Source organism: Ochotona princeps, chromosome 22 (genome assembly GCF_030435755.1).
Source record: "Ochotona princeps isolate mOchPri1 chromosome 22, mOchPri1.hap1, whole genome shotgun sequence".
In the NCBI taxonomy this organism is placed as follows: Eukaryota; Metazoa; Chordata; class Mammalia; order Lagomorpha; family Ochotonidae; genus Ochotona; species Ochotona princeps.
Genome location: NC_080853.1, coordinates 28,895,220 through 28,919,166, shown reverse-complemented (window position 1 = coordinate 28,919,166; position 23,947 = coordinate 28,895,220). Strand labels below are relative to the sequence as shown.

The 23,947-nt window shown below is 39.2% G+C and overlaps 1 protein-coding gene across 6 annotated transcripts in view; it reads right to left on the bottom strand.

Moving 5' to 3' along the window:
• TASP1 (taspase 1) overlaps nucleotides 1-23,947 on the bottom strand; it is a 185,411-nt gene that overhangs the window by 49,600 nt on the left and 111,864 nt on the right. For all 6 annotated transcript variants that reach the window (XR_009247487.1, XM_058679934.1, XM_058679932.1 and 3 more), the window contains one exon: nucleotides 12,542-12,652. Coding sequence is in view for 5 of the 6 variants with exons in the window: in XM_058679934.1 (XP_058535917.1) it covers nucleotides 12,542-12,652 (111 nt within the window). In the remaining variant the exon portion in view is untranslated. The remainder of the gene's footprint in view (nucleotides 1-12,541; nucleotides 12,653-23,947) is intronic.

The following is a 23,947-nucleotide window of genomic DNA, read 5'->3' as shown; positions in this document are numbered from 1 at the left end:
GCCATGGCTCAGCAGCTAACGCCTCTCCTTGCCAGCACTGGGCTCCCCTATGGGTGCAGGTTCATGTCACAGCAGCTCCATTCCAAATCATCTATGTTTGTGGCCTGGGAAAGCAGCATAGGATGGCCCAAAGCCTTGGGACTTTGTACTCATGTCAGAGACCAGGAAGAAGCTCCTGGCATCAGATTGGCTCAGCTCCAGCCATTGCGGCACCTTGGGGAGTGAACCAATGGATGGAAGATCTTTTTCTCTGTTTCTCCTTCTCTCTGTAAATCTGCCTTTCCAATAAAAATAAACGAATCTTACAAAAAAAAAAAAAAAAAGGAAGAATTCTGTTACCTCAATCTTGACCTGCCAAAGTCCAAAACCGTGAGGAAACAAATTCTTATGTTTGAGTCCCCAGTCTGGGATCTTTAGTTAGGACAGTTCCAGCTAAGTAGCACAAGGGAGAAAAAAGAAATTAAGTGATCCTTTATAGAACAATTAATACATAAAAGTTCTATATTTGCACAGCGTGGGATACTATTTAGACACAAAAAGGAAGGAAAAGTTTTAATTTTGAAAAATGAGAAGATTCTGGAATCAGCTGCATCACAATGTGAATGTACTAACTAAGCTACCCCCTTTACATGGGTAAATGGTAAACTTAATGCTGCTTATTTTACCACGGTGATTTTTAAAAACCAGGTGACTAAAAAAAATACAGTATCCTTGTACATCTATTAGAATGGCTAAAATAAAAAACAGTGACAATATCTAATGCTAGCAAAGATGTGCAAAACTGTGTCATTTACACTTTATTAGAAGTAATATAACAGCCACCCAACAAAACAGTTTAACAGGTTCATATAAACTAAGCATGCAAACACCATACAACCCAAGAAACATGCTTTGGAACACATATCCTAGGGAAACAAAAAGTTGTGTGAACACAAAATCTTGCATGCTTCATAATTACCTAAAACCCAGAAACAATCTAGTTGTCTTTTGGAATGAATGATTTAACACCTTATGATACAAAGAATATTGCTTGGTAATAAAAAAGGGCGAACTATTGCTAAAACCACCTGGGTCAAGTGTCATGTAAGCTGCTGACTAAGAAGAGGCAATTCCAGAAATGTTCTATCCTATACAGTTCTATTTATATACATTTTTTTTAAAAGGATGAAACTTTAGACAAGTAGAAGAGATGATTAGTTACAAGCCGTTAAACTCAGGGTAGGTCGGAATGAGGGGATGTGGCTATAAGGCGTCACTGAGACGAATCCTTGTGCTCATTATAAAGATGTTCTTTATCTTGACTATGATGCTAGACATATGAACTTCCACATGTGAGAAACCTGAATAAAGTACACACAGAGAAAGACTTTTTTCTGGGCCACTTGAAAGTAAGTTTCATATATTATAAATCTTTACCCTAAATACTGTAGATTACATCTAACAATAAGGGCATTCTCCTATCTATACCTTTAAAATATCACTAATGAAATTATCAATAGTAAACCAAACTATAATTTAATCTATCAGAATGTCTTCAATGTCTCAAAAAATTTTTTAGCTGCTACTATTTCAAAATTAGAAGGAGTTGATTTTTACCTGAAGTATTTTTATTGGGTGTTTGGTCAACTGTTATTTGGGTTGGGTTCTTTACATTAATTAACTAGTAACTTATTTTACATTTTTATATGTAATCATTACAGAACAGATGAGACTTTTTTTTTGGACCATTATATGCTTCAGGAAGAAAGAAACAGAACAAAGATAGGTACAAATTTTTTTTTTGAAAGCCAGAGTGACAGATGTTCAGACCTCTGGCTTACTCCCCAAGCACCAACAACAGCCAGGGCTGCTTCAGACCAAAATTAGAAGGCAAGAACTAACTCCATGTCTTCCACTTTGCAGCAAGGATACAAGAACTTGAGCCATCACCTGCAGTCCCTAGGAGTGTACCCTAATAGGAAGCTGGGTCAGAAGCCAAGGCAAGAATCAATCCCAGGCACTCTGATACGGGCATTCCAAGCAGTGGCTTAACCCAGTGCACTCTTACACTGCCTACCTCCTGGGCAGGATTATTCTTGGCCATCAGTGAAAGATATACTGGCTGGGTATTTGATGTAGTGGCTAAGAAGTCACTTGGGGCATCTGAATTCCATGTCAGAGTGTCTGGGTTAAAGTTTGCGTCCATTCCCATTTCCAGCTGTAGTTTTCTGCTAACGCAGACCCTGGCATGCAGGTGCTGACACAAGTACTTAAGTCCTCAACCAAGAAGACAAGATAATAGAAAAATTATCAGTGTCCCTATGTCTGAGAGGGAATATGAGGCAACATCAGAAAGTCCATATAAAGGCAAAGCCAAAAAGTATTTCTGAATTGAGTATACACACAGTTTTTTATAAATGCATTTTTTCTATAAACTTTTTTGAAGAGTTCTTGCACTGTAGAAAGTCCACAGCTAACCCAATGCTCATGAATGAGCTGTGTTTTACCGTATTAAAAAATGTCAAGAACAACGTCATTTCATTACCTAGCCACTCCTCCTACTGCTCCCTGATGAATGTGTAGTTTTTGTGGCTCAAAATATGTATCTTTTTGGTTGTTTCTAAGAAAAAAGGAAGAAGAGAACAAATGATTGGACTGCCTAGAGCAGGTTAATCATTTGGAAATGAAGATAAAAAGGCATCAGGGACAATGAAGCCGGTAAGCTTTGGATTCACTGGAAATGCTGATGATGCTGTTTCTTCTATACAACAAGCACTGGGCGATCAAGATGTTACTCATTTTAACAAGGAGTCAATTTATTTTCAAATCAAAATTGCATGGATCAATGTGGTTAATAATCACCTGTACTTGCCAAAGGAGATGGTCCGAAATTTCTACCACTTGCAGATCTCTAAGAACTATAGATCTAATCACTTTCAATTATTCAATTCCCCTTTTTAAGTCTCACACATTCTTTCCAAATCTAGCATCAAGTAAGATATTTGGTGAGCCTGTTATTAAAAAAAAAAAATACAAAGAGGCCACTCTAGGAGGTATTTCAGAACTCACCATAAACAATTTCCCCCAGAAAGAATAAACACATTCAATTAGGCATAAGCTTTCCAAGAAACATGCTTAAAAACCCTTAGAAAACCACATTCACTCCACCCATACTCAACCATCCTGATTTCTAAAACCTCTGTGCACTTAAAAATATTGTGGAACTCTTCATTTGTGTCATCCACCACAGGGGGAAAATATTATTTATGTTGCAAGTCTGTGACCTTCTAGGAGATACCTTCCAGTATAAAAAAAATAAAGTGTTATTCTCCAGTAAGTCATGTAGTATTAGCCCAAAGATCAGAACAAAGCTATTGTAGTCATTACTGTTGTTTAAACCAACTAATTTGTAACAAAAAAAGCATGGATCAGAAGATCCTCTTCATTTCTGATCCTACACTCTAGCTCATTCATTTGTTTGACAATATTTCTGTTTTCTAGATAATAACCTACCTCTGGTGATAAGCCAATGGGGAAAAATAACAGTCAAAGTCTGTGCTTTCATAGCGTATGCTCTGCTGAACAGATATCCAAGACAAACAATACACAACAAACAAAAATGCTAAGAAGAAATGTAAGCCAGGATGGGATAACAGGCACAGTACAGCTTTATGGTAGGTAGTGTGTTCATTCATTTCTGCTACTATAACAGGATACCCTACACTAGGACATGTTGCAAATAAAAGATGTTTATTTAGTTCACCGTTTTGCAGGAGGAAATTCCCAGACTGACTGACCCCATCAGTTTGGCTTCTGGGAAAAGTCTCATATTGTATGACATCACAGTGCTGGGAATGCATGCAAAAGCAATTACTTAACATGACAGTAAGCCAGACAGGAAGAAGCAACAGCCTGGCTCTTTCCAAAAACACAATTTCATGAACACTAACTCACTCTACTCTGCAAACCAGCACAAACCACTTCTCAGGTGATGCTGCCAATGACTCAACCACCTCAAAGTGGCTTTCATTTGTATTTCCCCGACAGATAGGGAGCCTGAGCATTTTTTCGTATGTCTATTAGTGGTATGAATTTGTTTTTTTGAAAAATTTCTGTTCATTTCCTTTGCCCATGCCTTCACAGAGCTGTTTGTTTTGCTGTAGCTGAGTTTCGGAAGCTCTTTGCAAATCCTGGATCTAGTCCTCTATCAGTTGTGTAATACGCAAAAATTTGCCTTTACACCAAAATGATCAAACACAAGCTTACTCTTTCTACATATCCAATGTTTCATGCATGACATTTTTACAATTTCTTATTGACATGCACTTCCATGCCTATCAGAATCAAACCTCGACTCTCCTACCCCCATCATATCTGCCCATTCAAGCCACCATCAAGCACCAGAGATATTCTGAGCTTCTGAGAGTCTTTAGTACATCATACTACTTTCCAACCGCCCCCTCAGTCTTCTTCTGCTGTTATTAGTACCTCCTTACCTTCAAGGTCTCTTTCCGCTAATCCATCCAACACCCTACCATATAACCTTACTGCCAAATGCCTAGGTGGCTGTCTACCACGTTAAGTCCAATTACTTGCTTTTGTTTTGTTTTGTTTTTGTTTACTGGTAATCATATAATTCTCTTGAAACCACACTGCACCTTTCACAAAATACATTGCATTCTCTACACACAGTTTTCTCTCCTGAATGTATTTCACTTATGACACTTTCCAAGATGCACCAGCCATGATAGCCTCAATTGTATCTTTTGAATACCCACTTCTCTCTTTCTTTTTAAAAACTTATTGCATTTTTATTTGAAAGGCAGAACCACAAGAAGGACAGAGAGAGAGGTTCTCCATCCTACCCACTGGTTCACTCCCCAAACAGCCACAACAGCAACACCTGAGATGATCTGAAGTTGAGAGCCAGCAGTTGTAAATCTTACTAATAAATAAACAAATTAAAGGGAAAAAAAGCAGTTAAAGATTAAAAAAAAGTGATGAACTTTTTCACAAAACATAAAAATATATAACAGAATTTATTTTAAAAATTAATAAAAAGAACACAGCAATAAACAATTGGCAACACAGTTAAGAAAGGAGCTAAGGATATGAAGACATTTTTCAAAGGATGAAATACAGGTAACTAACAGATACATGAATAAACGTACAAGATCAAGGAAATGCAAATAAAAAATCACAGTTAGGTTTAACCTCACTCCAGTTAGGATGGCTATCATCCCCAAATCAAAAACAACAAACTGTGGTGAGGATATGGAGAAAAGGGTACACCACAGATACTCCTGAAAAATCTGAAAAATGATCTAATCTATAATTATGCCAGCCATCTCACATAGGAAATCTGCATATGTACCCCCATGTTAATAGTAGCTGAGTTAACAGTAGCTAAGACTGAAATTAGCCCAGATGACTAAAGATGGATAAAGAAAAGGTAGTATACATACACAATGGAATACTACTCAGTCGAACTAGCATTTTTGTTTAACGTATTGGTTACTCAACACTATGTCAATTAATTCCATAGTGTTGTAAATTGTCGTTGATGTTATGTTGTGGCTTAAATTGATCGGGATGATATTCTGCCAGCTCTGCCTTCAGATCAGAGATGGCCTCCCCAAGAAACTGTTGAATTTACCTGGACAGTAAGATGCTGGACTCTATGCTTGGTATACTCTTGCAATGAAAGAAACTTGACTGAATTTGAAATGTAATACAGCAACAAAGTGGAAGAATCCACCATGGGGGGAGGGTACAGGGAGGGGTTGGGGGATCCCCAGAGCCTATGAAACTGTGTCACATAATGCAATGTAATTAATAAAATATATATATATATATTTATAAAAAATACTACTCAGTCATAATAAATAAAATCCTGTCTTCTGCAACAAATTGGATGCAATTCAAGACTCAGCTTAGTGAAAAAAAAGCAACTCCCAGAAGCAAAATACCATGTTTTCTGATTTGTGCTGATTTGTATGCCCAAGAAAACAAAATGCACTGTATATACGCAAAACTGATTTTGGGGTTTGATCATTGCTTATATCTAGTATCCATATTTCTCTGGAAGAGTACTCTTTCTACTTACCATTTTATTGAATTATATATTTAGTGGAGAATTAGTCTTGTAGTTACACAGTAGTATGAAGACAAGTCATCACAAAAATTACAAGAAAAATAAGGAAGGATAGAGAGAGTTGGGATGGAGGAAAGTATAATTATGGTCTTAAAACTGTGTATATGAAATACATGACATATGTTCCCTTGATAGAAATAAACTTAAAATTTTAAAAAATAGCCATTAATTCACTAAACACCTGAAAATTTCAATGCTACCAATTCGTTAACACTTGCTAGGTCATCCTTCCAAAGGAAGTCACTACTTCAAATCGCTTACTTTTTCAGAACTCCGTGCTCTCATTTATAATGTAATCATACATGTATGAATAGTTGAATAATGCTGACTTTGCAAAATTATATTAATAATGATGTGTTGACTGTAGTTCTTTGCAAATTGCACTTTGAGAAATTTGTTTTTATCTACTTGAAAAGCAGAGTGACAGAGAAAAAGCAAGACAAGAGAGATTTTGTACACAACAGTTCTCTTTCCAAATATCCACAACAGTCAGAGCTGGGCCAGACCAAAGCGAGAAATGCCATTCAGCCTGCCAAGTTGAAGGCAAGGGCCCGGCACTTGAACTACAATCTACTGCCTGCCAGGCCCAGATCTTCAGCCATCACTTGCTGCCACCCAGGTTGTATTAGCAGGAAGCTAGAATGAAAGGAGAGCAGCTGGACTTGATCCAGTGACACTAAAACTAGCAATGTTTGAATTGCAAAAGAAAGAAATGCAGAGATCCCAAGTTTCAGCTTATACTTTTGCAGTGTAACATCTGCCCCCGCAAACCACATTTTTAAATGTAACATTCTTATTTTAAGATACAACCATGTTGATGTGTGTAGTTGTCAACAAATCTTTTCTCATCACCAAAGATACTCCTCGTGTTGATGGACATCTCCTCTCTACTGAGAAAAACGCTATAAATATTCTGCATGTCACCTGGTGTACGTGTATGACCACAGAATTTTTATGTTAGAGGGCAAGCACATGTTCTACTTTTTATAAAAGAAACAAATATTATAAAAATGATTATGTCTATTTAAATCAACTAATGTCTAACATTTTCTACCTACTAACTAATATCTAAAGTCTTTGGCAGTCTTGTTAAGGTTCCTACTGACAGGTAATTCCCCTTTATGTATTTTACTTCATGAGTTTATTTTGGGTTCATATGCAAGGAGTTTGAGACTTAAATTCAAAGTCTACTCATCCAGGATTTCTGTGAGCTTCACACATCTGGGCATGTTGGAGCCGACACTGTGGTGCGGCACGTTAGATGCTGATTGCAGCACTAGCATCCCACAAGGCCGCCAAGTCAAGCCCTGGCTGTTGCACTTCCACTACATCTCCCTGCATGTGTGCTGGGAAAGCAGTGGGAAGACAGCCAAAACGCTTGGGCCCTCGCACCCATGTGAAAGACTCAGATGAAGCTCCTGGCTCCTGACTTGGCCTGGCCCAACCCTGTCCACTGCAGCCATTTGGGAGTGAATCAGATGCAAGACTTCTCTCTCTGCTCCTGCCTCTCCCTCTCTGTAACTCTGCATTTCAAATTAGAGGGGCTGAGGAGAAGAATACTCCTAGGAACACCTTAAATGAAGAATACTCCTAGAAACACCTTAAATGAAATATCACCATTTCATTTGAAACTGTAAATTTTTTGTCTTTAACATTTCATCCAGCATATTTAGATACCGGTGGCCTGCAGATTGAAGGATCTCCATTTCATATGGTCAGGAACTGGAAATCTAAATTTCTAGACTTTAACTCAATACTTATTGCATCTTACATTTTCTTTTTCAATTCAACATTTTAAAAAATTATTTGGCTAACTTATTAATTATTTTGAAATGTAGTGTGAGAAAAAGAGAGCAAGAGATGGAGAGAGAGACATCCTCCATCCTCAGGCTCACTCCCCAACCACCTGCAACAGTGGACACCGGGTCAGAACAAAGCCAGGAGTCATGAACTCCATCTGGGTTCCTCACATTATGAAAGACAACCTAAGTATTTATGCCTGTGCAATCCACATGGGAAATCCCAAAGATGCTCCTGGCTCCGGCCTGGACCAGCTATTGTCATTGCTGTAATTTAGAAAGTGAATCAGCAGATGGGAGATCTTTCTTTATGTCTCTGCCTCTCAGTAACTGCCAACTTTCACAACAAATAAGTAAATAAATATATTTAAAAGATTTCTTTTTTAATTGGAAGGCAGATATTACAGAGAGAAGGTCTTCCACCCACTGGTTCACTTCTCAAATGGCCAGAATGGCCAGAGCTGAGCTGGTCCAAAGCTGGGAACCAGAAGTTTCTTCCTGGTCTTGCACATGGGTGCAGGTTCCCAAGTACTTGGGCCATGCTCTGTTGCTTTCCCAGGCCATAAGCAGGGAGCTGGATGGGAAGTGGAGCAGCTGGGACATGAACCGGTGTCCTTAGGGGATTCGGGCACCACCTGGTGGAAGATTAGCCTGTGTACCACCTTGCTGACCCCATAAAGAACAAATCTTCAAAAAAGAAAAGAGCAGCTATTTGGCAAGACCATACAAAAAAGGTTAATAAGTAAAAATTATCATTGAATTTAATTTCTCTATTTAGTAGAAAATGACAAGAGAGGACTTTCTTCAGTGTTAACTGTTGACAGTTATCTGTAGTAACTAACTGTGTGTAACATCTCCCAGAAGAGCTCTACAAAACACAGGACAGAACCACGTGTTCCGATCATGACACTGTGCCCTCCACATTTTCATCCAATAATCATGACACAGACTGTAGGCTGACAACAACACGCTCTAATTTAAAAAGTCAAAGAAATGGGGAAAGTGATTAACACTAGGAACATTCTGCCCACCATTACATTGAGTAGTAAGCGAAAAAAAAGAAAAAAACAATTAAAAATATACTACGTCCAGTAAGAGGCAAAAGCCTAATAGACTGACATTTGAAAATGCCACATACACAGCTGGAATTTGCATAAGAAGGAATAATTCATGAAACCAAGTCCAATTAAAAATAGCCAAGAAAAAGCCATGTCCAAATTATTGGAAGAGCTTTTTGTGTTCATAGAAGAAAAACAACTAAAAAGGAAATCTATTTCTTCCTTATTTCCCTAAGCATCGAGTCTGTAACCAGTCGGTTAGTGTAAAGTATTATTAAGTATTATTAAGTATTATTAAGTATTATTAAGGACCTATTTCTAAAGTACCCATTTTTATGAGTTTCTTATGCTACATGAACAGTATTTTAAAAATATACGTGAGTTGATTATTCTCTTTAATGTTTCCAATATTAAATCAAACCAAAGCTCTGGATTTTGGCATAACAGTAATGTAAGTGGAAACAAAAACATTTCCATCTATGAAATGTCTTTAAATTGTACTCCATTCTTTTAAAGTCTTGAGTATCCAAAAATTTAAATCAACCCTACAAGTAAGACAATTTCAGAGTTTATTTCAAGTTGAGAAAAAAAGGGGGGGGGAGGGGAGCTGGGGATCATTATTGTAATAATTCACTATTTTAGGAAAAATATAAAAAAATAAAATTATTTGAACCACAGTGTAAAATCAGTTTTTCAAAACTGCCTTGTTACTGAGAGAGGAAGTCATGGGTGCCAAACAGATCAGTTTTCAATTCTACACACAGTTACTGCTATGCTTTTATGACTCTTCATTGAAGGCATTTCTACTCTTAATAAATGCTAAATGCCAATTAACAGAAAATCGCCATACCTTACAACAGAAAAATTGGCAAAAGAGGTGAGAAGAAAATTTACATAAAATTTTAAAAAAATGAAGTTCCATGCAAAAAGTTTCTCAATCTGCTTCATAATCGTGACAAGATAAATTAAAACTAGAAAATATTTTCCCAAAATGTCACATATTTTTAAATACTGGATAACAGTCAAAGACTTTGGTCTCCAGTCTGGCATGTAGAAAGCTTGGAAATCACCACCCTGTCCTAATAACACGTGTGTGAGGGGGCAGGGCTGGGGAATGGAGAATACTGAACAAATGGAAAAATCAGCCTTTTCCAGATTTTTGAGCAAAAGTCCCAGAACTGCTGCTCCTAAAGCTGGAGAAAATCACAACCTCCCCAAACAGAAAACTCTGAGCACCAGCAGCCAGGTAGGAAAACCCAGGCTTCCTGGAGGCTTGGTGTGGGAGCAGCACTTACACAAGCACCCTTACACTACTACTGAATTTCCCTGCACGAGTTAGAACAGATTCTCCTAGTGAAGGTGAGAAAATTCCCTTGCTGTATCCCACAGTGGGAGGACAAAGGGAACCTTTGGATAGGTGAATGTGTCGGTGCTCACTGATCAAGATGGCCTGCCCTTCAGAGAGACCACTGTACTGGGGCCTAACCTGTTAACAATGCTTTGATCAGATCCTCACCTGCCTGACGAAGCGAAAAAGCCAAAAAGCCGAGTCCGGGCCCTCAGCCACCCTGCTCCAGTGAAGGTGGGAGGAGGGTGAAAATCCAGAGATGCACTTGCGAATTCACCATCCAAGGCACAGGCTCCCTAACAGTCTAACACCCAATCACAGAACGAGAAAAGTATGCTCCTCCCCCACATCTCACCACCACATACTAAAGGCCTATTTACACGACTTCCTGCCATCCAGTACATAATGACTGGCTTTCCACAAAAAAATTACAAGGCAAAGTAAAGAGCAAAAGACATAGTTTAAAAAGGGCCCAGCATGATAGCCTAGCAGCTAGGGTCCTGGCTTTGCATGTCCCGGGATCCCACATGGGCTCCAGTTTATATTCTGGTGGCCCCGCTTCCCATCCAGCTCCCTGTCTGTGGCCTGGGAAAGCAGTCAAGGACGGCCCAAAGCCTTGGGACCCTGCACCCGCGTGGGAGACCCAGAACAAGCTCCTGGCTCCTGACTTTGGATTGGCTCAGCTCCAGCCGTTGCGGCCCCTTGGGGAGTGAACCATCAGGTGGAAGATCTTCCTCTCTGTATACCTGCCTTTCCTGTAAAAATAAGTAAATCGAAAAAAAAAAAAAAAAGAAAGAAAGGAAGGAAGGAAGGAAGGAAGGAAGGAAGGAAGGAAGGAAGGAAGGAAGCTAACCTTGCTTTAAGTCCAGGCTTCACACACACAAAAAATATTATTCCATTCTACTATTTTGTAAATAACATTCTGTAATTTCAAGGAATTCCCCAAACTATTTTCCATCATATTCAAAATTTTCTGTAGAAGTAATTTTACCTTCATGTGTTGATTCTAGCAGCAAATTCATAAAACTAAGCATTGGGAAAAACTGCTTCTTACTAATGCTCTCATTTTCTTTCTTTAATAAAACCAAACTGCTTAGGTAACTTCCTACACCCAATGGGCCAGGCATATATGAAAGTGGAACCTGGCTGTCCTAACTCCCAGGATACAGAACTCCTACAAAGCCACTTTCTTCAACTACTAAATAAGCAGCTTCAGTTGAGCAAGCTCTGAAGTATCTTGCTCCAATCTGAGAGACTAGCATTTTTAAGATAAAATTCAATGTATATTAGCTAACGGGTCCAAGAACTAAAAATGAAATAGTTCAGCTCAGCTCCATGAGTAATTCTAGAGAGATCAGAGAGGGAACGCAGCAGAGCACCAGCAGGGGGTGACGGGAGCTCCTTAGAAGAGACACCACAGGCCTTACGTTGAAATTTCAGATTCAGCAAGCATCGGATCATTCCAGCAAGCAGCAACTTACCATGTGCAATAATTACGAATTCTTACCCCAGGTTTCTCACTATTTTATGTGTTAATGATTTATTACCCTAACCTGTTTTTGCCTATGCTTTACACTTCTGATACAATTTCACAATCCTTTCATAGCAATAAGCTAAAAGTTAAATGATGGAAAAACCAGACTAAATCAAATGACTTTAACTCAAAGCAATAGTTATGTATAGGGCCATTGCTAAGGCAATAAAATCTTTGCACAAAATAGAAAAAGGCACTGTTTCCTCCAGGCAGATGCAACTTGACATCAGGTTATACAGTCAGGCAAATGGTACCCATGCAAAATTTCAATTCAATCCTAGGCAACTGCACATGGCAGCACTGGATACAGGAACACAAAATCCACTTAAAAGAATGAGTCAGATTATGTTATAACAATTTTTATAGCAAATTGTTCCTTGAATTGCAATTTAGTAAGACTTTATTCGACCATACACCACTTTAGTCCTACAGTAAGTCTCACCACTGGGGCATTAAATTTCACCAGGTTTCATGTCATATTATCTATTGTAAAATTTCTTTTCATGACCAGTGTTAACTAAGGATCTGAGACTATGCTGAGTCTAAGACACGAATATGCATATGCACACACATTATGCACATATATTATACGCACACACATAAGTGTGCATGTGTGCATCCGTACAATCCATACTGAGAGAGATATGATGTTTCTCATGTCATACTTACTGATAAACTTGTTTTGCATAGTCTCCAACAAGGCCTGGTGAGCATCTTCGGCTTGTAAAGCATGTGAGCATTCTCGAGCCAGTATGGTACGCACGAGATGCTCGCCACATCCTACAAGTACAAGGAAACCAACAACAACTTAGCAAGCACAAAACTCAACACCCTGTTTCTCTAACACATGTATTACTATCCAGTGTGTCCGTAAAGAAGTACTTACACTAGAGACTAATTCTATGAGGAATGAAGTAACCTCTTTTTAATTGTTTTTTCATGATACAGTCCCACAGGCTCAGGGACTTCCCCTACCACCCTCCCCATCCCCACTCTCCCCGACAGTTTTCTCCTATGTTGTTAGATAGTACAGGCCTTCAGCAATAGCCACAAGTCCACCACTGTGCTTGAAATGACCTCTAGGAGTAAGCTGGTAGCTTTAGTAAAGGAATTCAGCAGAAATTAAAGAAACTGTCTCATGTCAAAAGGAAACTAAAGTAAGAATGAAACCCTTTTTCCTAGAACAATGACCTGACATAGGTATTCTCCCAGTAGCAGCTGTCTGGGGCCGTGTCTCACTTCCACTGTTAAGACTGTGCTTTATAATTTTTCAACTTGTTTGCACACAGTTGGTTTTGGTGTCCCATCTGCACGTGGTGTCCCATGTGCCATTTTCCCTCTGGCACACCCCAAGCTGGAGTGTGAGCGTCAAGTCCAGGGCAGATGGGGTCTTACCACCAGCCATCCGACTGCCTACAATGGACTCCATCCCAGTGCACTGCAATCATCACAAGGAACCTAACAGAACAGCACCCTTCTCGCTCTCTTATAATCATTAATAAAGCTTTCATGGTAAATACTCTCCATAGCTATAAGGAAACACTACATTTTAATCTTTAAAATGTATTTGAACCATTCAGACACACCAGATAAGGACAGAAATGAAACTAGGGGTCAGGGGAAGGCATGCCTATACCATTTTTTTTCTACCATTTAACAGCAGAAAGCTATTTACACATCGACAAGTACTAATAAAAGACTCTCACGGGTGGGGGCAACTATTTTTCTTAGAAATAGCCAAATTTTTAAAGGTAACTCTGCTAAATATTGAAAGAGACTTTACAAAAAAATACTAAATGGCCCTTGAAATGCATCTTCAGCTGGGCCTTTGTGTTCGTGAAGACGAGCTGAGCTCACAGTGCTAGAGTCCCATGTTATAACACCGGGCCAAGCTGTCCTGCCTTCATTCCAGTTCCCTGCTAACATGTCTGCATAAGCAGTGGGAGAGAGCTCAAGCGCGTGGGCTGCTAAACCCAGGTGAGACACCAGGAAGAAGCTCCCAACTCCTGCCTTTATACCAGCCCAGCTCTTGCTATTACAGCCATCTGAGGGAGTAAACCAGCAGATGGAAGATCTCTTTCTCTTTCAAATAAATAAATAAATATTAAAAATTTTTTTAAAAAAGGAAAAGGAAAGAAGAATATCTCTAGGATGCACTGAGACTAAATTGGACGGGGACAAAGTAACATTTTTCCAAGTAATTAACTTGCATGTACACACGCGCGCACACACACACATGTAAATGAGGAGTGCAGGGTCTTAGCAAGCCTATCTGGCTTGGCAGTTAAGATACCTCCAGGGACATCCATATCTGCCCATCTGTGCCCAGGCTGCACACCTGACTCTCCTACTGATTCCAGCCTCACACCCATGAGCACCCCGGGAGGCAGCAGGGAACAGTTGCAATAGCTCAGTCTCCGTCACCCACGTGGGAGATCAAGACTAAGTCCCAGCTCCCCACCTCCACCTGGGAGATGGAACCTGCTCTCTTTCTAGTCCTTTAAAATAAATAAATTTTAGGAGTGCTATTGCTGGATCATACGGTATGTTGAATTTGAGTTGTTTGAATATTCTCCATACTGATTTCCATAGAGGCTGTACCAGCCTGCAGCCCCACCAGCAGTGGAATAGGGTTCCCTTTTCCCCGCAACCTCGCCAACAAGTGTTGTTGGTGCTTTTATGCATGTGGGCCAGTCTTACTGGCGTTAGGTGGTACCTCATTGATGTTTTAATTTGGATTTCCCTTATTGCCAGGGAACTTGAGCATTTTTTCATATGTTTATTTGCCATTTGGGTTTGTTCCTTTGTGAAGTGTTTGCCCATTTCCCGTGCCCATTTCTTGAGTGGCTTGTTTGTTTTGACATTTTGGTTGTTTTGTAGCTCTTTGTATATTCTGGAGATCAGCCCTCTATCACCTATGTCGTGTGCGAAGATCTTCTCCCATTCTGTGGGTTGCCTTTTTACTTTGTTGATTGTTTCTCTAGCTGTACAGAAGCTTCTTAGTTTGATGAGGTCCCAATTGTTTATTTGGTCTTGATTTCTACTGCATTTGGAGTCTTTTTTAGGAAGTGAGGGCCTACCCCTAAGTGTTCCAGTGTGTTTCCAACATTTTCTTCCAAAAGTTTGAAGGTTTCTGGATGTAGGTTTAGATTTGTTATCCATTTGGATCTGATCTTAGTGTATGGTGAGAGATGTGGATCTATTTTTTTGTTTCTGCAGGCTATTAACCAGTTGTCCCAACAGCATTTATTGAACAGACCTTCCCATTTGCCTGGATTGTCGTTTGTCTTTTTGTCAAAGATTTTGCTGATGGTATGTTGGAGCTTTCAATTGACTGGGATGATACTCTGCTGGCTCTGTCTTCAGACCAGAGAGGGTATACCTAAGAAGCCGCTGAACTTGACTGGACAATAAGATGTTGGACTCTGTGTCTGGTATACGCTTGCAATGGGGGAATCTCAACTGAACTTGAGCTGTGGTTATGCAACAAGGTGGAGGAATCCACCATGGTGGGAGGGTTTGGGGAGGGGTGGGAGAACCCAAGTATCTATATAACTGTGTCACATAATACAATGTAATTAATGAAGTTAAATAATAAATAATTTAAAAAATAAATAAATAAATTTTAAAAGTAAAAAAAAAAATCAACTAAGATTGTTAAATGAAAAAAAACTCTTGAACAATGGCTAAAAATTCTTACAGCAACACAAACTGATACGACACACGTCTCTGTTCATCTGGTATTCAATGTGACAGTATGAGGCACTGGTAACAAATCTCCCCCAGAAGTATTATTTATAAATGATAAACCTAAGTCATGTTGATGCCTTCCATTTCTGTAACATTCTCTTGAAACATACATGTCTCCTTTCTTCCTCCCTCCCTTTTCCATTCATATGTGTGTGCATAAATATTTGTGCACAATATATACAATACCACATGCAAACTGAAATCACAATTCATCAAAGTGGGAAAGGTTGAAAAAACTTTGATTCGTTACTAGAAATAACTTCTCTATTTTTTCAGTAAAGTACAAATGCAAACATTCTCCAAGATGTAAACGCCTCTTTGTGAACAGCTACAGTCAAACAGAGAAATGAAAAATCTACATATGTGATTAATACAAGCAGGAGGAAGGAAGGTCTTCAAAGAGTTCATTGAAAAAGCTAATCATAAAAATTGTACATGGGGGCGGTGCTGTGGCTCAACAGGCTAATCCTCCACCTTCAAGTACCAGCACGCCATATGGGTGCTGAACTGTGTTCTGGCAGCCTCACCTCCCTTCCGGTTCCCCGCTTGTGGCCTTAGAAAGCAGTAGAGAATGACCCAAAGCCTTGGGACCCTGCACCCATAGGGGAGACGCAGAAGAGGCCTCCTGGCTTAGTACAGCTCCAGCCATTGAAGCTATCTGGGGAGAGAAACAATGGATGGAAGAAGAGCTTTCTGTCTCTCCTTCTCTCGGTGAATGTGCCTTTCTAATAAAAATAAGTCTTTTAAAAAATTCTGTATGAATTTCCAAAAATTTTTGAGATGTATTTATTTTTATTGGAAAGTCAGATTTGCCGAGAGGAGAGACAGATCTTGCATCCGCTGGTTCACTCCCCAAATGCTCCCAATAACTACAGCTGAGCTGACCCACAGCAAGGACCACCTTTGGGTTTCCCACGTGGGTGCAGGGTTCCAAGTCTGTGGGCCGTCCTACACTGCCTTCCCAGGCCAAAAGCAGAGAGTTGGAAGGGAACTGAAGGCGCCAGGAATCCCAGTACATTCAAGGTGAGGCCTTTAGCTACTAGGCTATCACACCGAGTCCGATTTTCAAAACTTCAACTCACATTTTTAATTCCATTTTTCATTAATGTTTCAAATATAATTTTGTCAGTAGGATTATGGCAATCCTGATTATGCTTGTTTTTCCAAAGGTATCTTCAGAATTGGGAAAATGACCAAAAAAAAAAAAAAAAGCAGCTAATAGAAAAAAAGCTGTGTTGGACAGTTACTGTGCAGAGACACTGCACTAAAGTCACAAACTACAGCTTTAAATTTTACACATATTTGGTGTTGAACAGTGAGATTTTATACTTAATAGCAACGATAACTGGAAACTGACATATTATAAGTTAATAAAATCTTCAGAAAGTTCTATGGTCCAACAGCTAGGCCATATGAAGTCAACACCATGCTGCAAATCCACATGTATCAGTGGAACATCCATTTCAACACACCACCAGAGTAGGCTTCCTGTGAACGAGTGCAGGAAAGGCTGGGTGCCTGGCGAGCCCCAAACTCCTCTCAGGTACCTTGTTCTGTGCAATTTCTTTTTAAGATAAAAATACAAATGAAAAACTATCTGTTTAAGCTATCGCAATGGAATTCTCTTTCATAAGCCCACATGCATTCTTCCCATTACATTATTGATATAATGTCACCATTTAACCATCTGCTAAGTGCACAGTCCAGCGGCATCAAAAAAGTTTACACTGTTTACAGCTATCACCACTGTCTACTCCCAGAACTTCTGAGCTTCCTAAATGGAAACTCTGGACCTATTAAACACTTTTCCCTCATTTCTCTTTCCCCATCCCTGGCATCCTATTCCATGTCTATGGATTCAACTATGGTATCTAGATACCTAATAACCAGGGGACTTCAAAAGATTAATGGAGGAAAAAGTGAAATTAAAGATGCTTATACTATTGTAATTTTTTAACCCACTTCTTTCTTTTTCATAATATACATCCATAGCTTCTTGAAGACCACCCTCATATTCATGGACTTCAAAAATATTTGAACATAAACTTCTCTCTAAATCCCATTTTCCATTAATTTTTGGCAATGCTCTCATGCTATGGTTTGAATAACAGCTTGAGTGTCTTCCAAATGCCCAGGTGTTAAAGGGTTGGTCCCCACAGTAAGCAGGCATATCTTCATCCAATTATGTTGTTTCAACATGGAGCCTAAGAGAAGAGGTACGGTTGGATCAGGTGGTTAGGACAGAGTCCTCATTAAATTCTTACACAGAGTCTGTATATATATGTATATGTGTGTGTGTATATACACACACACACACACACACACACACACACACACACACATATATAAGGCCTAGAGGGTGGGTGGCTCATATTATCTGTTTTACAAGCACTTGTGTTGAGTTGAGCTGGGTGAATCTGGGATTCTTTATTTAAAACTCAAACTCCTCAGCTGAGAAATGGGAAATGGAGCAACAACCACATCACACAGTTGCTGTGACGACAAAATGAGACATTGTCTCAGACCATGTGGCACGGGGTTGGCAGACACAACTAACCACTTCAAAAGTACTTCAAAGAGGGAAATCTCGGCATCTATAGAACTATATCATAGAATAATAAAATTAATTAATTAATAATAAACTACTTTGGTCCTTGCAAAGTTAAACAAAACAAATAATATCATCAAGATATTAGACTGTTAAACTTTCAGGATAATTTGCAGTTTATCCAGGGATTGAGGAATAGAAATTATTTTTATTTATCATCTATTTATTTTATTTTTAAGATTTATTTATTTTTATTGGAAAGGCAGATTTAGAGAGGGAGAGACACAAAGATCTTCAATCAGCTGGTTCACTCCCCAGGTGGCTGCAACAGCTAGAACTGAGCTGATTCAAAGCCAGGAACCCAAAGCTTCTTCTGGGTCTCCCACGCAGGCATAGGGTCCCAAGGCTCTGGTCCAAGGCAGGGAGCTGGATGGGAAGTGGAGTAGTTGGTACATGAAGTGGCACCCAGATGGGACCCTGGCCCTTGCAAGGCAAGGATTTAGCTACTGAGCCATTGTGCTGAGCCCTATTTCTTTTGTTGTAGCTATTTTTTTCTTCAACTGGCTTATTACTGGATTTCAATATAACAATCTTGAATTCTTAATACCTCCTCTTTAGTCAAGTTAGATTGTGTAAGGCAGCTGCAGTGTTGTGGATACTGGGTAAAGCCACTGCCTGTGGTGCCGGCATTCCATATGGGTGCCAGTTCATGTTCCAGCTATTCCGCTTCTGATCTGGCTCCCAACTAATAGCCTGGAAAAGTACTGAAAGATGGTCCAAGAACTTGGGTCCTGAAACCATGTGGAAGGTCCTGGCTTCAGACTGTCCCAGCTCTGGCTACTATGGCTACTTAAATAGTGAACTAGGAGATGGAATATTTCTCTTTCGCTCGCTCTGTCTCTCCACCTTTCAAATATAAACAAACAAATAAATCTTTAAAAAGATGAAAAGAAAGAGTAAAGCAGAAATTAGGGTTGTGGCATGGAAAGTTAATCCTCTGCCTGAAATGCTGGAATCCCATTTGGATATCTGTTCAAGTCCTGACTGCTCCGCTTCAGATCCAGCTCCCTGCTAATGTGCCTGGAAGACCGCACAGGGTGGCTCAGGTGTCTGAACTGCTGCTAATCATGATGGACACAAAGATGGGAGTTCCACACTCCTGGCTTCAGCCTAGCCAAACCCAAGCTGTTGCAAGTGAACCTGCAGGTAGAAAATCAATCAACTTCTCTTCCTCTTCCTCCCCTACTGTTCTTTCTTCCCCCACTGTCTTTCAAATAAATAAATTAGTTTTTTAAAAGGAGAGGCACAGCAAGGCAGGGTTTCTGATGATGGAATTTGCTGTATCTGGCATGTATGATTTGGTAAGTGTGGATGGCATATGTGAACAACTACCACAGCTGTTTCATTTCATCTGACCTTCAGCAGTTGTAGTGAAAGTTGGAGCCTTTAAATTAAGATAATTAAATATAAGTATATAACTCAATAAAATCATATTGCCAAATCATGTTTGAGTTCCAAAAGATAGAAAAAGATAGAAACAGGAAAGGGAAAGGGTTTTTTGTTTTGTTTTTTTTTGTTTTTGTTTTTGTTTTTTGCAATCAGGATAGAGAAACATGAAAATCTGCCAACTTTAGACTGACATGCATTTTCCTTCTCTATCTCATGAGCAGTGGTGGTATGAACCACAATCCTACAAAAGAAAACTTAAAGGCCATCATGTGTCCAGTTTTTAGTGTAGTGCTCAAATAGGTGAGGACCACAATGCAACGCCTCCACAGCACATCAGCTGGAGATTAGGACGTTTCTATGTAACTCACTCGCACAGGCCTTTCTCCCATTATTTCTAATGTGAAGCACATAGTCCCTCAATCCTGACATGAAGAACACGACTGGGAGCAGGAAGGGGAGTTGTGTTCAGCATTCTGAGGCAGCCTGCACCAGTCCCCAGGTCAGTCCCACCGACACCCTGCTCATCTCTAAAGATACTGATGATTTGCAAGTATTTATACCATCTGTAAATGCTGCTATTTATTCCCATTGTGGCTAGTGGGCATCTGAAAAATCTTTCAACACATCCCCTGTTAAAAGTCCACAGGGACAGATAAGTAATGAAGAAAGGCCCTTCCAAAGTTGAAAGGGAACATTCAGTACTTCAGTTTCCAGTATTGAGACATCTCTTTTTCAACAAAGGAATTTTTTACAGTACATCACCTTTTCCCTGTCCGGGGCTTTGCTGCCAATTCTGAAGTTGGGTTACTTCTGGTTTTTAGCCTGTCTTATGAAATTAAAAAGAGGGCTGCCTTAAAAGTGATAGAACACACATGATTTCAGTCTGTAGCGTCCCAATGGTTATCAAAGCTGGAACTTATTATACACAAGCAAGAAGCATAAGGAGCTTTATAAAGACAGGAATAAGTGGTGAAGTGTCTAATCCAGTTATGGTCCAAGGTCACAGCTCAAGAACATACAGTTAGTGTTTCCCAAACATGCATTTGGTTCTCTCTAGTCTATAACTCACCATCACACTTTGGGCACTTACACTAATATATCAAAACCAATGCAACGTTTTCCATTTTTGTTTGATAATAACCAACCAAAAGAAAAAAAAAACATTTTACATAACCTTCTCCTGGACACTTCTTCACTCTCTTATAAACCAGCATGTCACTAGTACATGCTCTAGCATTTTATATTTATGATAAAAATAACAATGTGAGAACAGAAGCAGCCACTCCCTGATCCTCTCGGAGGGTCTTTACCACTGTAAAGATCTGGGAATCACACCACACACACCACACACACACACACACACACACACACACACACACACACACACAGAAGGTGAGCATGCCCTGATTATCACACCCCACACACAGACAGGAGGTGAGAACACTGTGATGCACGGCCATGTTAACAAAGCAAGAGCCTTTGTAATACTCCATTGATATTTTGCCAATCTTCTGTGTGAATTCCTGTTCCATTAGGGAGACAACAAAAAGATCTCTGTGCCTCAGTTTCCCCATTTGAAAAACAAAATGGCTAAATGAACATACTACTTAAATCTGGAAGAAGTTTGGAAAAATAATCACTTTCTGGTAAAAATTTTGTTAGGAGACTTGAAATGGACACATTCATATGACAATATCCTCCATGAATTCTATTAACCAATGAAACATTAAATTAGATGAAATTTAATTACAAAGAGCTTAATTTAACGGAGAAGGGACCATTGATTCATTGACTCCCATCAACTGATCCACCAGTAACTTCTGGGGCTTACAAAAATACATCATCCAAAATAAAAGATACTGAGAAGGATGGTATTATCATTCCCATTGGACAAATAAAAGTTAATGTAAAAAAAAATCTGACATTAGATTCATGTCTTGCCACTTTGGGTAACATACTCAGTCCACAGTAGTCAGTCACTACATTATCACACGAGGAATGGAGATATAATCAAAGAGAAACACAGTCTTGAAAACTTTAGCCTATTATGAAGCTCAACATCACAACTTTCTGTAGATAAGACACAAAAGAGGTTCTGACACTAACAGATTAGAGAGGCCCCAATTTTAACCACAAAGTCCCAGAAATAGTAAGGAACCAAGCACACCTCAAAGCATTAATGTTGAAACTGCATATCCCAAAGAATACTGTTAAATTGGAGATTTTATTTTGCATCAAAACCAAAGTATGTGTGGTGTGTACTTCATTACTAAAAAAATCCAAGATGCAGTTATGCACATCTAAAAATACACAGATGCAATTTAAAATGAACATTTCACTATACATGTTGATTACAAATGCAGAACTCCCAAACGAGAAGAACATAAGCAATTCAGTTCTACTACACCGTAAATTTAACCTGTAACTACTCAGGCAGCTGTACATATTAAACATTCAATTAATAATTTTCTTAATGACTTAAAATTTAGAAGTGATTTATGGCAGTGATTTCAACAGCCAGGCTCTCTTTAAAAACTGAATAAGGAAGTTTGAGCTGATGTTATTTCTCAATAAATTCCTCTGTACAAAGGAGAGGCAATATAAATCATTTCATCATTTTTAAAACTGTATTTAAAGTTTAAAAACAACATTTAATATTTATAGGCCACATATAGGCCACCAGTCATTTCTTATCCCTTTTCCTATTCAACAGAGTATCAAGAGAAGTACTGAGACTAAGGGAAGACACAAACATTCTAAAGAAGAAAGGGGAAAAGAAATCACATTCACGTGTCTAGATTACAGTAGAATTTAAGGAATATTAACAAAGAAACTGTCCAAAATCTTTCTTAACAACCAGAACTAACACAGAAAAGAAGAAAATGGTAGAAATACAGTAGGCCATTACCCCGTACTATAAAGTAAAAGGAAAATAGGTAACAACTTCTGCAGCCAGCAAAGATTGTATCTGACACTATTAATGAAAAATAACACTAGTTAAGATAAAGCAAAACACATATTTGCATTAATTTTAGTCAAGATATTTATTTACAATGTTACTTAAAAACACCAAAAATGCTTCCTGATCTGCCTCAGATTGTGAGAAAAGCATATGCCCTTGTCTGAAATTGTTCAGTCTCAAAAAATTAACAGAATGTTCAATAAAATCCATGAACAAATTCCATAGGGGCATAAACCCCAAATCAAGGACCCACACAGCTATAAATGTATTAAAAAATATAAAAGTGGGCCCGGCGGCATGGCCTAGCAGCTAAAGTCCTCGCCTTGAACGCGCCCCAGGATCCCATATGGGCGCCGGTTCTAATCCCGGCAGCTCCACTTCCCATCCAGCTTCCTGCTTGTGGCCTGAGAAAACAGTTGAGGACAGCCCAAAGCTTTGGGACCCTGTACCCGCGTGGGAGACCTGGAAGAGGTTCCTGGTTCCCAGCATCGGATCGGCGTGTATCGGCCCGTTGCGGCTCACTTGGGGAGTGAATCATCGGACGGAAGATCTTCCTCTCTGTCTCTCCTCCTCTCTCTGTATATCTGACTTTGTAATAAAAATAAATCTTAAAAAAAATATATAAAATATAAAAGCATATGGCTTTAAACCAGTAAGTTAAGTTTTCATTTTGATTTCCAATATAAAAACAAAAACAAACAAACAAAAAAAACTACTGGGCCCATGGACTCCATATGATAAAGGCAGTAACAGCACTACCAACACCCAGAGGTTTACATGAAAACTGTAGTAAAATTTTAAAAATTCAGTTAAGTGACCATGTCAGAATCAGCCCATTTCCTATGAAAAAGAAAGACGGCTGCTTAGGAAAACATGTCCAAGAGAAGCCTGAGACATTCCATTCTACCTAAAAATAAGGAAACTGCTGAAGTGAGGGAGGGCTAAGACCACAACAGCCCACATAAAAGGCCTTCACTGACACAAGAGGGAACATTTTGACCAGCCAAGCCTCTAGAAATGATCCCTTGGATTTCCATTTGTTGCTAGGAAGGACAAATTTCTAAGAATCCATCACTGACATCCAACAAAAGCAAGTCAGATAAACTATAAAAATCACAATCTGTTTTTAAAAGTTTATTTATTTATTTGAAAAGCAGAGTGATGAAGACAGAAATACAGTGATGGAATGTCCTCAACAACGGGGTCTGGACCAGGCTCAAGTCAGGAAGCTCCAACTCCAGATAAGTGTCCCAAGTGGGGGACAGAAACCTACAGACGTGGGCCATCAGCTGCTGGGTAAGAAGTATGGAGTAGTCAACATGTGAACCAATACTCCAACATGGGATGCAACATCACACACAATGGC